The sequence below is a fragment of the Athene noctua genome, chromosome 3 (assembly GCF_965140245.1).
Source record: "Athene noctua chromosome 3, bAthNoc1.hap1.1, whole genome shotgun sequence".
Classification (NCBI taxonomy): Eukaryota; Metazoa; Chordata; class Aves; order Strigiformes; family Strigidae; genus Athene; species Athene noctua.
This window is the reverse complement of record NC_134039.1, coordinates 72,844,608-72,858,632: the sequence shown is the minus strand read 5'-3', so window position 1 is coordinate 72,858,632 and position 14,025 is coordinate 72,844,608. Positions and strand designations below refer to the sequence as shown.

At 36.6% G+C, this 14,025-nt stretch overlaps 1 protein-coding gene across 3 annotated transcripts in view; it reads left to right on the top strand.

Annotated features, from left to right (window-relative positions):
- PIK3CG (phosphatidylinositol-4,5-bisphosphate 3-kinase catalytic subunit gamma) overlaps positions 1 to 13,455 on the top strand; it is a 34,969-nt gene extending 21,514 nt beyond the window's left edge. For all 3 annotated transcript variants that reach the window (XM_074903331.1, XM_074903333.1, XM_074903332.1), the window contains 4 exons: positions 3,459 to 3,589; positions 4,198 to 4,309; positions 6,211 to 6,368; positions 11,421 to 13,455. In XM_074903331.1, the coding sequence (XP_074759432.1) occupies positions 3,459 to 3,589; positions 4,198 to 4,309; positions 6,211 to 6,368; positions 11,421 to 11,702 (683 nt within the window). In that variant the 3' untranslated portion in view covers positions 11,703 to 13,455. The remainder of the gene's footprint in view (positions 1 to 3,458; positions 3,590 to 4,197; positions 4,310 to 6,210; positions 6,369 to 11,420) is intronic.
- Positions 13,456 to 14,025: the final 570 nt, after the last annotated feature.

Sequence of the window (14,025 nt, the reverse complement as noted above, 5' to 3'; positions counted from 1 at the left end):
GGCTCCAAACTGACTCTTTGTGGTTGGATTTGCATATATTATGTACCCTAGAACATCCACATTGCACAGTTTCCTAGTATCCAGATAATACAGAATTGTCTATAGGACTATAGAGTCAATTTTGCTGAGCAGTTCTTGCATGATTGGCTGGAGGGAAGCCTCCTCAGTGTAGAAAAATTGGCCATGCCCAAATGAAGCTATCATGAATTATTTGGCTGGTATAAACAGTGTGTCAGTGAGACAGATTAGCAAGTACAGCTCTGCCATTTAATTAAAGCTTGAACATGTGTAAAAATTAGCAAGTTTGTTAATTCCTGTCATCGGTATAGCTGGCAGTATAATAGTAACTGTGTGGATTGATAAAATAATGATAACATAAATATTGCTATGTGTCTCCCAGATCTCCAGCTTTTTAGTTCTTTTATTTTTCAGCAATATATTTTGCTTTATGGATCAAAGAAAAATGAACTGAATCCCATTAAAATTAAGAACTCTTTTTAATATAAATCTGTAATGTACTACCTCTCTAAAATCCATTGCCTCATAAAATTTTTATCATCCTTTCTTTTGACTTCAAAATACCTTAGCAATGCAGAAAACCCAAACTCACTGATAAAATACTTGATAGTGTGACACGAGAGAGAGTTTCCTTTCTCCTAGTGTATTTTAAAATTAAATAAATTGTATTGATAGAATTATAATAATAAAGGAAATGGAACAGTGTATATCAAAATACTAACTAACTGTAAATATAAGGAAGTTGTTTTTTCTCCTCTCCTTTAGGGATGTTATAAGAAATGTAATTTTTTAGAGATATTGGAAGGATTTAATTTAATTTTGTTTAAAATCATCTTAAGACAATGTAATGTATTGAAATAATGGAGGAAGGTGGAGCAATTCTGCCAGTGATCCTAGCATTCTTATATTCAAGTTACAGTATTCATTATTCTTTCATGAATTCTTAATTGACTCCCTATTCTTTTATCTCAAGGAAATAATTTTTTGTTTTCCTATATGCACAGGGGAGATGTAACCATCACAGTAGGGGCATGGTCAATCACATAAAGACTCCTGTTTGCCAAGAAAACCTGCAGCCTAAATTAGTAATACCCAATGCAAGACACTTTGATGTAGAGCTTATGCTTGTTTGGAACTAAACCAGAGAGTAGTGGCATGCAAATGTTCTTTCACAGCATTCATATGTGGTCGTCTTCCAAGCTTCTTCTTCCCTCTCTTAATATTTCCATAGAACTTGGGGAAGTTTCTGTGTAATGAATGACACAAGGACAGTACTCCATTCTACACTGAGCACAGGGAAACAGCCAGGTGTCTTACACCTGGGGCTGGCATCCCCTCCTGTATATAGAGCTGCTCACTCAGTTGAAGACATCTGCATTCAGTGCAGTTTTCAGTTTTGGAAACATCTGTCTTCTCCACTGCTGCTGCCAAATAGACCTCTGTAAGAGGAACTTTCTCCTCTAGGTACCACTGGTAAAAGATCATACCCTATTCTCTTTCCCTCTTACATGGCCATATGTTCCCAGCTTTGCACAGCAATTATCACTACTTACTATGCTGCATCACTGCCAAATTTAAGAAGTTCAAGCTGACACTTAATATAAGAGTCACCTACTTTAGTACTGCAGCTCCCCAGAAACACATAGCATAGTGCATTTACTGCTGCACTTCCTACCAGTTGAATACAGCCCAACTGAGATCCTCTCTCCCAGCTGCTGAAGCCTTCTCTAGGACTAATCATACCTACTGAGAGGCACATATGTATTTAGAAGGATTTGATGGTAGAGCTATGCTGTTCCGACAGATAATTTTTTTTTTTACCATGATACCTTTAAAGTATTTACTTGGGTAGAATAAACTGCACAACGTGCTGTGTAAATTTTATACCACTCTTCTGGCAGTGCAGTGGAGAATGATCAGTAAAGGATTTTTATTAGCAGTTTCTTTAAAATCTGTGGACTTTTCACGGTGCTAATGAACATACCTATGCTCAGAGAAGTTTTAAATGCAAGGGAAAGCAGAAGATTCCTCCTACAACAGCTCCACTCCCCTGGAATCAAGGAGCTGTTGGCCAGTAGAGGGAGATTTGTGAGCACGGGGCGGGGGGAGGGGGTGCTTTTCAACAGCTGGAATGTGGTCTGGAGCTCACTCACAGGAGGACAACAACAGCTTGACAAGCACAGACTAACATGCAGAGCTTTTAAATTTGATGATATTGGCGGTGGGTTTTGGAGGTCATACTTCCACGATTATTTTATTACAAACAATTCCAGCTCACTGTCAAGACAGAAGAAGTAACTCCAGGGGATATTCAGCCATGAACTCAGCCATGCATGGAAGGCAGGGGCAGGAAGAGATTACTGTGTTGTTACTCTGTTACTGAAGAAGTTGCACATAAGTTGGTAATTGCAAACGGGTAGGACTGTGAATAGAGAGAAATTCATCCATTTCAGAGGGACAGTCAAGCCAAAACCAAATCAGAAACTGCTTTGAATCACTTTGGGGAGAAAGGAATATTTTTGTTCACTTGCTTATCTGTGAGCTGGAGCTGAAGACAGACTTTTACCTAGAAGACACTGTAGAACTTGAACCAGAGGAAGAAAATGTATTTCCAATTACCAAATAAGTTTAATTAAAAACTGACCTTCCCCCATACATGCATGACCAGTATGAGGACAGACTGCGTTTGCTAGTCTTGGCTACAGTACGGAGTTGTGTTGCAGCCTCTGTTTCTGCTTTTCTCTCTAGCTTCCCCTTCATCACATGCCATGTTAGTATGAACAGTACAAGTCCTTGATTCTGTACCATATTGCTGTGATGTGCTGATTTGCCTTTGTGAGGATCTGTTCAGTTTAGGGGCTGACATCTGGGCCCCAACAGCCAGAGCTTTCCACCAGCAGTCCCACTGCTATACCTCACTGTGTATTGATATTTTTGAACCTTTCTGTGCATATGCACCCTTAAGCTTATATTTGGTTTACTGCAGGAGGGCCAGCTCTGTTCCTGTGCTACAGCTCTGACAACACTTGGATCCCTAGGCTGCTGCAACACTGCAGCTTCCCTTCAGCTCCTCAAATTTATGAAGTTGAAGAGAAGCTGGTGGAAATGTGAATGGTTCCTGGGCTTCTGCAGGCGATCAGGACAGGAGGGAGTTCCTCTCTTGGGGGAAAGCCTTATGCAGAGGGTCCCCACTTATGATGTGATTATTTCCATTTTAAAAAGTTTTACATTCTCATGGAAGAATTTAGTATGCCACACTAGTTATGAGCTCTGGCTGGTTTCATCTGTAAATGAACAAGAACCACTGTTGCCTGTAAAATAAATTTCTGCTCACAACCTGTTAAGTTTTGCAGTTGATTTAAAAATCACAGTTTTAAATTTAATTTTGCATATTTTAAAATGCTTTTATATACATTTAATAACTTCTTTGTTTTCTCTAGGAATGATCGAAATTGTGAAAGATGCTACAACAATTGCCAAAATTCAACAAAGTACAGTTGGCAACACTGGTGCGTTTAAGGATGAAATACTAAACCAGTGGCTCAAGGAAAGATGCATGATTGAAGAGAAGGTGAGTTCTTTGAATTCTTAAATAGGATTTTCAAATGCACCCTACTAGTTTAGAAGCACAGAGCCCATACAGTTGTGTTTGTGTTACTTGTGTGAGTTTGAAAAATCCATTCATTTTCCCTGTACTCAGCCGTGGGTGTCTGTGAAAGGGCCTTTAGCATCCAGCTGACAGCCAAGCTCCTGAGAAACAAGATGCTTTAGAAATGACTCCTTTGTCAGTGGTATTTAGAAGTGATACATGAGGAGCAGATTCAAAGGGCATCTAAGAATACTGAAAGGCAGTGTGGTTTTAGAGGATTTAAATACATGTTTGGGTACTCACAACTCCTTTGCTTAGGTAGGTCCACTGACCTACTAGAGCTTTCTGCTAGCTTTTTTTCTCAGAAAATGTGGATGACTATATGTTTATTTTATTCATGCTAAGGGATAGAGTCTGCTTGCATAGTACAGGGAATGTAATGCAGGGCTGTGATCTTCATCTCTGCTGTGCAGTGGTATAAGACAGTTTGTCTGACTGTTGGTAGATACATGTCAACAGAAAGGCTTTGAGAATGTCTGAATTTAATTTCTAGCATTGAAGCATTTAACATCTCTAAGATTTATTTTTAGTTTCAGGCAGCTGTGGAAAGATTTGTTTATTCTTGTGCTGGATACTGTGTGGCAACCTTTGTACTTGGAATAGGAGATAGGCACAATGACAACATTATGATTACAGAAACAGGTGAGTTATTTTTTGAGAATTTCATAGAAGAAGTGGAGGTGGTCTATACTTCATTAGACTTATCTTTCATTTTAATAAATTATGCATTTAACAACAAATGAAGAGACAAAATCCAGTTCTGTCAGCATTACTTGCAAGTTCAGGTCCTCCTGTGACATTAAAACATATTGTCACCCCTTTCAGCCTTCATATAGACTCTAGATATTTATAATTAATAATGCCATTCTTTTCCAAGGGCAAGTTTGTTGCAAACTAATTCATGAGGAATGTAAAACTTTTTTTTTAGTGTGTGGATCTAAGATCTAAAAGCCAAAAAACTTTAAAAAGCAGACAGCTGTTCACCTGTCTGAAGTGTGGATGTGGTTCTGACAGTGTTCAGCGGAACTATATTTATGTCAGAATTCAGATGTTAATGAGTTTTCACTTCCGAGGAACATAATTATATACCCTTGTAGAAAATCCTAGAAAATAAGTGTACGTGGAGTGTATTGGTTTTGCTACTGCAGTTTGTGGGCTGGTTGCAATCCTCCTGAATGAACCACAATATTTTTTTTATTACAAGCTTTGGGAATTATTTCTGTAGCTCACACTGGTTCATCCCTAATTTTACTTACCTATGGAAGCCCCAGAAAAGACACCAGAATGAGCAGTACATTATGGAGGAGTTTTATTTGATCTGAGAAATTCACTTCCAGTTTCATGATCCTCTTACTTTGTAATTAGTCTTTACATAATGCTATGAGACAGAAAATACTTTGGGGCTTATTTAGGAGGCTGTGTAGTTAATATTAATCATATTATAGTTAAAATTCTACTTGTTGAAGGCTAGAGAGAAGTACTCTGAAGGCAGAAATGAGCTAATTGAAGACTACAGTAAAAAAGTTTACCAGAAATCCTTGAGAAAAAGAAGACAAAGAAATGCTTTAATTTCAACATTATATATAATATAATGCAATGTTAGTTCCCATTGGAGAAAATGAGGGACAGGTCAATAGAAAGGGCAACAGAAAAAAGAAAGTTATTCTGTTGTGGTCAGGAGCAGGTTTGCCGTAGAGTCTTTAACAGGACCTGTCTTGAGCAACAGAAGCCAGAGGATGTCAGTCTGCGAGAGCTGCAGAGAGTGTCAGATTTGGTAGGTTGGGAGAACTCAGAAACTGGCTGAAATGCTGGAACGTCTAAGGATCTTCCACCTACGGATCACTGTATCATCTTACATCATTTGATGTTTATCTTTTTTATACATGTACCACTAACTCTTTTGTCCTTACATCTTGTCTGCCAGTAAAAGTAATAACATAATTCGAAGAGCAGCAGTATGCTCCAGCCCCGTGGGTGTAGCAGTCCTTAATAGGGGAGTTTTTCATCAGTTTCCTGAGAACTGATACCCTACTACAATGTCAAAGTTATCGAAAGGATGACAACGCAAACTTACTCTGTACAGTACAGGTTGGTTTAGAAATTGGTAACGCAGGTCTGCGAGGAAGAAGCATGTTCTAGTCAATGATGTTAGCCTAGGAACCAGATAATGCCAGAATCCCATGGGTTCACAATCCACAAGCCTTTTTCATGTAGTGATGTGCTGGAAGCTGATTGTTATGGATCTGAGGCACAAGCTTTCTTTGTTTGATTTCTGACAAGCTGTGAGTATATGTTTAGAAAATACAGCAGTTCTGCCAGGTTTTAACAACTGCCAAAGTAAAATAAAAAATAACTTTGCCAAGAGGACAGAATTATATATTTAAAAAAAAAAAAAAAAAAAAGAGGATATAGTCTTTTCTGCTGAACTAAAGAGTGATCATATATCCCTCAAAAAGAGATTTTGGAATGATTGTGAATACAAGTAAATGTTCTTGGCACTTTATTGTATTTGAGCCTAACTGTGACTTCTTCTCTTTATGAAGGTAACCTTTTCCATATTGATTTTGGCCATATTCTTGGGAATTATAAAAGCTTCCTTGGAATTAATAAGGAAAGAGTTCCTTTTGTCCTGACTCCAGATTTTCTGTTTGTCATGGGGAGTTCGGGGAAGAAGACAAGTCTCCATTTCCATAAATTTCAGGTAAAGCATGAATATCTAGCTGCAAATCAATTAAGCGATGTTTTTTACCCTCTGAAATGAACATTAGTGCCTTAGTTTCAAAAGTCTAGGCTCCTGGGTATTATGTTAATAAAATTTGCTGAATCATAATACAATTCCGAGAGATTTTAGTCCCAACTCAGAGCAAAAATTATCTGTAGGATTATGGGAACTCGAATTCAAACATCCAAAAAGGCACATTGAAGAGTTTGAGTTAGCAGCAGACCAGATAGGCAGTTCTTATCTTGATGGAAAATACTTTGTAGAGGCCTTCAGTATTTCTGCAATTAGAGGAGACTCACAGCACTAAGCAGAGCATTCTACGTAGTACAAGCAGGTGCGAGGCATTCCTCAGCTGGCTTTGCCAGAGTTACTCCCTCCTGATTCTGCCCTTGTGTTCTGGGCCTCAGACTGTTGCAGCTGAATAGAAATGTGCAGTGACCCTAAGCTATGTCAGATTCTGGTTTTGTGAAGTGGATGTACTTAACACTCTGAAATAAAAGAATGGTGTTAAAAATCTATTCTATTGCATCCTCTATTTGAAATTCAGTCCTTCCAAAGCAGTTGTGGTTTTTCAAGCTTGTGTAGGACCTGGGTGAGGAGGGAGCAAAGCAAAATGCTGTTCAGTATGTTTAATGAAATGGCTGAGAGTGTGGCTGAGCAGAAATAGATGGATTTCTGGGGTGTTATTCCTGTGCTTATCTTCAGGGACTTTAAGTAAGTGCCTGATTTAGAAAGCAGGTTCCCTGTAATTTCAAAAGAAAAAGTCTCCTCCAGAGTGTGAGTCAAAGCAAAAGCCTAACTTAGATGTTCTGGATTCCCAGTGGATGAACCAGTGTCTCTGTTCTGGTAAGGAATCTGGTTTTCTAAGCTGAGTATCTAATTAAAGTTCTTATTGTTGGATAGTGAATATGTCCCTTTGAACATATACATGATTGTACAGCTGCTGTGGTTTAGGCCCAGCCAGCAACTAAGCACCACGAAGCTGCTCGCTTACTACTCCCCAGCTTGGGATGAGGAGGAGAAAATACAACAAAAGGCTCATGGGTTGAGACAAGGACAGGGAGGGCTCACTCCCCAATTACGTCATGGGCAAAAGATGGACTTCGCTTGGAAAAAAACCATCAGATTAAATTTGAACACCACCACTAATTTACCAATCAAATCAGATTAACATCTGCAGTAAGGTAGTGTTGTATTCTTACATATGTATCATTCAGCTTTTTAGAGAGTATCGAATTTTTACTTTGGCAGCCCAAATACCAAAAGCAATAGGAGGTGATTTTTGTCTTAGCCTGTCTTCAACAAGCTATGATTCATCATATAGTCCTGGGTTTGACTGAATACACATTTTGTTACTCCAGTATGAATTTCTAGATGCTGCTACCCATCCCACTAATGCAGAGGGTTTAGGAATGCCCTGGTAAGTGCCAGTGTCGTTTCCACCAGTGTCATTAACCAGATGAAAGGTGATTAATGTGCTTTACCTTTGTGAACTGTGACTGTGATATGTGACCCGGTCATTTTAAGTGGGGTGATTTAGGCACAGATAATAATACTGACCAAAAAAATGTAAGTTCATGTCCAATTCTGCTATATTAGATACTATTTATAAACTGCTATTGTGGTAGTACATTAAAGGGCTTTTCTGTCTCAAAGACCAATAGAGAAAGTTCAAATACTTTAATACAAGTAGAGTAGTAACACAGAGCAAGGTCTTTATCACATATTCTGCTGTAAAAAATTGTGTGGTCGGAGTGCAAAAACAAACAGAATTATAGCTTCACTTTTCAACTGGCTGGTTTCATCATGTTTCCTAATATTGAGGGATTCATTTGGTGTGCCTGCTGACTCATTCATGTATTAATGGAAAATTCTCAGCATTCATCCTTCATTAATTTTTAAGAGCCTGTCATTAATTTGTACTTCAACTACATTAAAATGGGTTGTACTTTAGAGGAATCCTTTTGTTTTTTACAGGCTTTGGTGTATTTAATATTTTAAAATACCTACTTTTTTATTTCTCTGTTACCTATTGGATACAGTCCATACAGGTGTTTTAGCCATAGCTCGTATTGCAGTGTCAGAGGAGGTTAATTAGACAATTTTGACCAGAGTTCACTGCAACAGAGTATAGTTTGTTATTAGTGAACTTCTAAAGCTGTCAGTGGACTGACAACTTTTCTGGAACTAGCAGTAAAGCTCATTCCTATTAGCTCTTAAATTTTGCTTCCCTTTTTGTTTATGTTCCTTATGATGGTTTAATGAAAATTAGTGACCAGAGGTTATTAACGACACCACAGAAATGCTTAGTAGGAAGCAGTATTTGATGGTATTTTGTTCTAATAACAAAAATGTATTTAAGCGTGACTTAATCTGAGAAGACAAGTACTTTTATGTTCCATCTATGAATTTTTCAGCTGCCTTAGTGCGGCTGCAATCAGCTTCTGCAGAGACCCATGGCCTTGCTCTCTGCAAGCCGTTCTCCAACACCTTAGTACTTCCCAGATCTCTCTTGCTGTGTCATATATGGTGGCATTTCCTTTCTATCCTTTGGCTGAAGTCTCTTGCTCCTATGCAACTCTCATACTCCTATGTACACACAACTTTTTCACTTCTTACTAGTAGAAACCCTTGACAGAACCTCATCTAAGATCTTGGTAGTCGTTTGAGTTTTGTCCACCTACCTATTATTAGTTTGCCTAAAATTGTCTTTGCTACTTTTTGCATTAGATTTTGAATGTATTTTTATTCATTATATTTATTTAATTCATTATATTTTCATTGCTCTGCACACAATGCAGAGATTTGTATTCTCAGTATTAATCAAATTCTTCTATACCATTTGTTTACAAAATCTCATGTATTTGATTGTTGAAGGTGGCAGAAAGGTGTAAAATCACTAATTGAAAAATACTTATTTGTAGTATACTACAAATAATACTACAAAATAGTACAGGGAAGAGATGGCCTATATATCAGAACTTGGACACTTTATATTATAAAAATGCCTGACCTTTAGGATACTAAACTTAGGATGATTTAAAGCTCTCAGAATACTTATTCTTTGTTGTCTGTTGGACAATGGGATTTTGGTTTCTCCTTAGCTCCTCTCTTTTTGCCTGTGGCTTTAGGTTAGTTAGCAGCTTTTTTCTTAATCTCATGGTAAACATCTACGTATCCGTGACACATACATATGTGTTATTTTTGGTTCTCTCTGCCTCTCTCAGAAGTGTAAAAATTAGGTTTTTTGGAAGATGGTAATTCAAAACTCCATTCGGTTCCTGTCTGAATAAATAACTGTAACAGGCAGATACAGATTTTTTTTAAATCTTTTGAATTCCTGGAAGGACTGCTTTTGGGATGCAGTGATGCCAGGTTCTTGACTGCATAATTGTTTTTCTGTCTAGACACTCGCAGTAGTGAGGTGCATCATCTATAGAGAAATATAAAACCTTCTTTGATGTAACTATAAAGAGCTTTCATCTCTTTCAGGGGGAACAAAACACACACTAACTCTTGTGACAAGTTTTCCCTGTCTGAAGTTGATAATACATAAGTAGAAATTCTTTTTTTTATTTTTTCACCTGGTGTCATGGAGAGAAACTAATCCCCGTGAAAAGATGATGGTGTTTTCTGCTGTAAATTGTGCTTTGACTGTTGCAATTTATCTTCTGCTTTGCTAGAGCTAAACTAACATTGGAGTTCATAAGTATGATCTTACTTCAAGACAGAATTTATTTGGAAACAGTGAAAGATTTGAGGGCCCAGGCAATAGGTAAAAAGAAACCCTACAGACAGGTCTTCAACATACCATCTTCCTTCCTTAGTATCTTCCTGACCTGCCTGGTTGGTTGTCCTGGTGTTGATGATGTGAACCGTGGTAGATGTTCAGATTTTTGTGCGCTTCTTACTGTCTAAGGAAAAAACCCCAAACATACACCTTGTCAAAAATAAACAGTGTTCTAGAGAGCTGATGAGATTTGGTGGAACTTTATGTGAAAATATTTGGACTTCTTAAGAATTCTTTAATAAATTCATATATATTTGTGTAAAGGTTAAATTGAATATTTATTTGTGTAGAAAGTAGCATTTCTTCATCTTTGTTTTTAATAGCAACAACTTTCTTGGAAATATTTTTCATCTTTTTACATTACTGCATTGCAGGCCCAATTTAACTTTCTAATATATGATTGATTTCTTCATTGCATTGTCTTCTTTAAGATGTTATTTCTAAAAGTAAATGAGTAATAAATTTAATATAAGAAATAATCATTATGTATTAGTCACTTAACATTTTTTTAAAAGCATTGCATGTTTTTCTAAGCTGAAGAAATTTCATTCTAAAGGTTATGTTGTTAAGCACAAATTGCTTATATATGGAAGTGAAAAAGCTATAAAAATCTGTGGAATCCAGTATGACAGTACGTAAACATAGAAGTCCTACAGCAAGGCAGTGGGCCTGAAAACTAGAGCTGTCAGCTGGAAAAATTTCTTAGAACACCAAGCCTGAAAAATCTTCTCTATTAAATAAGATGTCACCTCTGCGAAGTTAATAGACATACATATAAAATGAAGAACAGTCCCCTGGAAGTGCTGCTTTATTCAGTATCACTTGCCAGCCGTGGTCTTTGAACGGGACCATGCCAGTTGGCAAGGAAGACAATGAAGTATTGCTGTCTCTTATAACAGCCACAGAAAGTGATTATACAACAGGGAAATTAATTTGAAATTCTGGTGAAGCTAAGGTTTTATGCTTCAGTAATTAATATAATATTATTTAAAAGATCCTTTAGTTTGTACACCAAAACAGTACTTGTTGCCCCAAGGTGTGGTGATGAACGAAGTAATACCAAGTGACAGAAGGAGAAGTTCTCTTCACGTTTCTGCTCAAGTGAATGGCTCTGTTGGGTCTCCTCTCTCTGACATACTCGAGTGATTGAATATTGTTGGTTAATGTGAGTCTTGTGACATTCCTACACCATCCCTCTCAGTTCACCTCATCAATTAACAAAAAATTCTTCTCTCTTATAGGACGTATGTGTGAAGGCTTACTTAGCTCTTCGACATCACACAAACCTGCTGATCATCCTGTTCTCCATGATGCTAATGACTGGAATGCCCCAATTAACAAGCAAAGAGGATATTGAGTATATCCGGGATGCACTGACAGTAGGGAAAAGTGAAGAAGATGCCAAAAAGCATTTTCTTGATCAGATAGAGGTTTGCAGAGATAAGGGCTGGACTGTACAATTTAACTGGTTTTTACATCTTGTGCTTGGAATCAAACAAGGAGTAGAAAAGCATTCTGCTTAATATATTATGTAAATTAACTGTGGGTGTGAATAGGAGGTTAGTAAACCTACATGTTATTTATGAATTCTGCATAAATGAGCAGTCAAAATTGCCTTTACTTTGCTGGCAGCTTAAATGAATCTTCTAAAAAGGCAAAGACTTATGCTCTGCCCCTCCAGAAGATCTTCCTGCAGTAAAGATTTTTTTTTTTTTTAATATCTAATGACACATCAAGTTGCTGGATGCTTTTACCTAGTTACTTTGCTGATGTGGCCTGCGTTTTTCTTGTTTTCTTTAGTAATAATTTCAGATAAATGTGAAGGAGGAGCTTGAGTAAGATGATAACCTGCAAATTGAAATAGAAATTCCCTATGACATTATCTTAATTGTTCACAAGGTTCAAGCCCTTCAAAAGCAGAATAATTTATTTCAAATCTATGGTTATATTGAAATCCCTGTAGGCAATTCACTTCTTTCTCAGGATGGCTTACAGTCAAGTGTTCTTCACCCACATCCTTCTCTTTTGTCCCTTTCTTAACACTGTCCTTTTTGGATTTTCAGTTTTGCCATCAACAGAAAACAGCTTTGGCGCTACTATTAGAGGATATTACCGTACTATTATTGTAGCCTCCTGACATAGACAACTGAGCTTCACAGTTTTGCCAGGAGAACTTCATAGTTACCTGGAAGTTCCTCAGGTTTGAACCTGAAATTCTGAAGACTTAATTTTGAAAGATTTTTTACTGTACTTTTTAATGGAAAACATCTGTATTATATTACAGATTGTATTATTACTGTAAAGTTACTAAAATTCCACCTGTGTAGTAAAAGCTTTGTAGAAAAAGCAATGGTACTTCCTTGTTCCTCAGAGAAAACTCCTTATGTAAGAGTAATTGACATTTTACCAAATATTTGAGAAACCCAAAGTTATTTATTCTTTGGTGATATATTTTCAGGATATACCTAGAAGGAATTAAATGTAATCTTTGAAATTGTGTATATTTTGCTATTTATTTTTAAATTCCTTAAGAGACTATACTACTGAAAAACTATTTATGAAAGAAAAAGAATCCTTATCTTTAATTTCAATATTTAAAAGAGAAAACAATGGGCAGTGTTAAGTAGAATTTTAACTTCTCTACTGTAAGATGCCTGCAAATCATCAAGTCTGCCTGTGGTAGGAAAGGAAAAAATATATAGCATGAATTAGCCTTTGACTTTAATTATTATGGTATACTTCCTGCTAATTGATTTTTACCAAAGAGAGAAGATGGCTTACAATATTGCTTTTTTGCACTTGTGCCCGTGTAATTTCCTTTTTCATTGTAGTGTTACATGGGTTTTACATTACATATAAATGATTAACTGAATTTTTTAATTCTGTTATCATTTGCTTTGATCATTTCACAGAACTGTTAAGATTTTAACTACTGCTACCACTGTTACTACTGAGTATATTTTTGAAGGATTTTTAATAAGTGTACTGTAATTGATGTCTCAGTTATGAGATATAGCCAATCTATTCTTGAAATGTAGATGTTTAATTGGTTACTGTGCACGACTATTTTTGATATATATGGTAGATTCTAGTTAAGGAAGTCTAAAAAGTTTAAATGTAGAATATTTTGTTGTTCTGTCACGTTGTTATTATTTGGTGCAAGATAGGCTTAAAACTGTACTAAAATGTAAACTAAATGGTGAATATTGTCTGTAAAATGGTATTTTTAGACTTGCATTTTATAGATCTGAAATAAATTGACATGTTCTATTCATATATCATTAATGGATAAGCATTTTAGCCCAAAATACACATAATTATTTTTTATCCAGTTACTTAAAGACTGTGTAATCTCAATAAGAAATCATATTCAAAGTCCCACTCAGAGGAATTGGTTTTGTTCCATATTAATAATTCCATATGATTTTTGATATCTTAAATTATTACAGTTGTAAAATGCGAATAGAATAGTACCACTTTCTAAGAGCACTTCATTCATTCCTGGTTTGCTCTATAAAGTCTGAAGACTGTAGTAAGTTCCTTCTTTTAAAAAGTAAGTAAATCTATTGCTAATTTTAACTCGGGCATGGGGAAATAAATGCTAATCACAACTTCAAGGGAAGTGACACTCTAGAAGCAGCCTCCATTCACAGAAAAAGGTCTACAAGAGATCTGCACCCAGGGGAAAGCAGTTTAGTCCTACACTAAACTTTGATGATTTTTATCAGCAGTTTACAATGTGCTATATTGAATTGTATACAGTGTTTGTTACAGACATCTGAAACACCTCTTTGCTGAGCTAATTAGCAAACTTCTTCATTGCTTTCCTTGCCCATGAAGCCCACA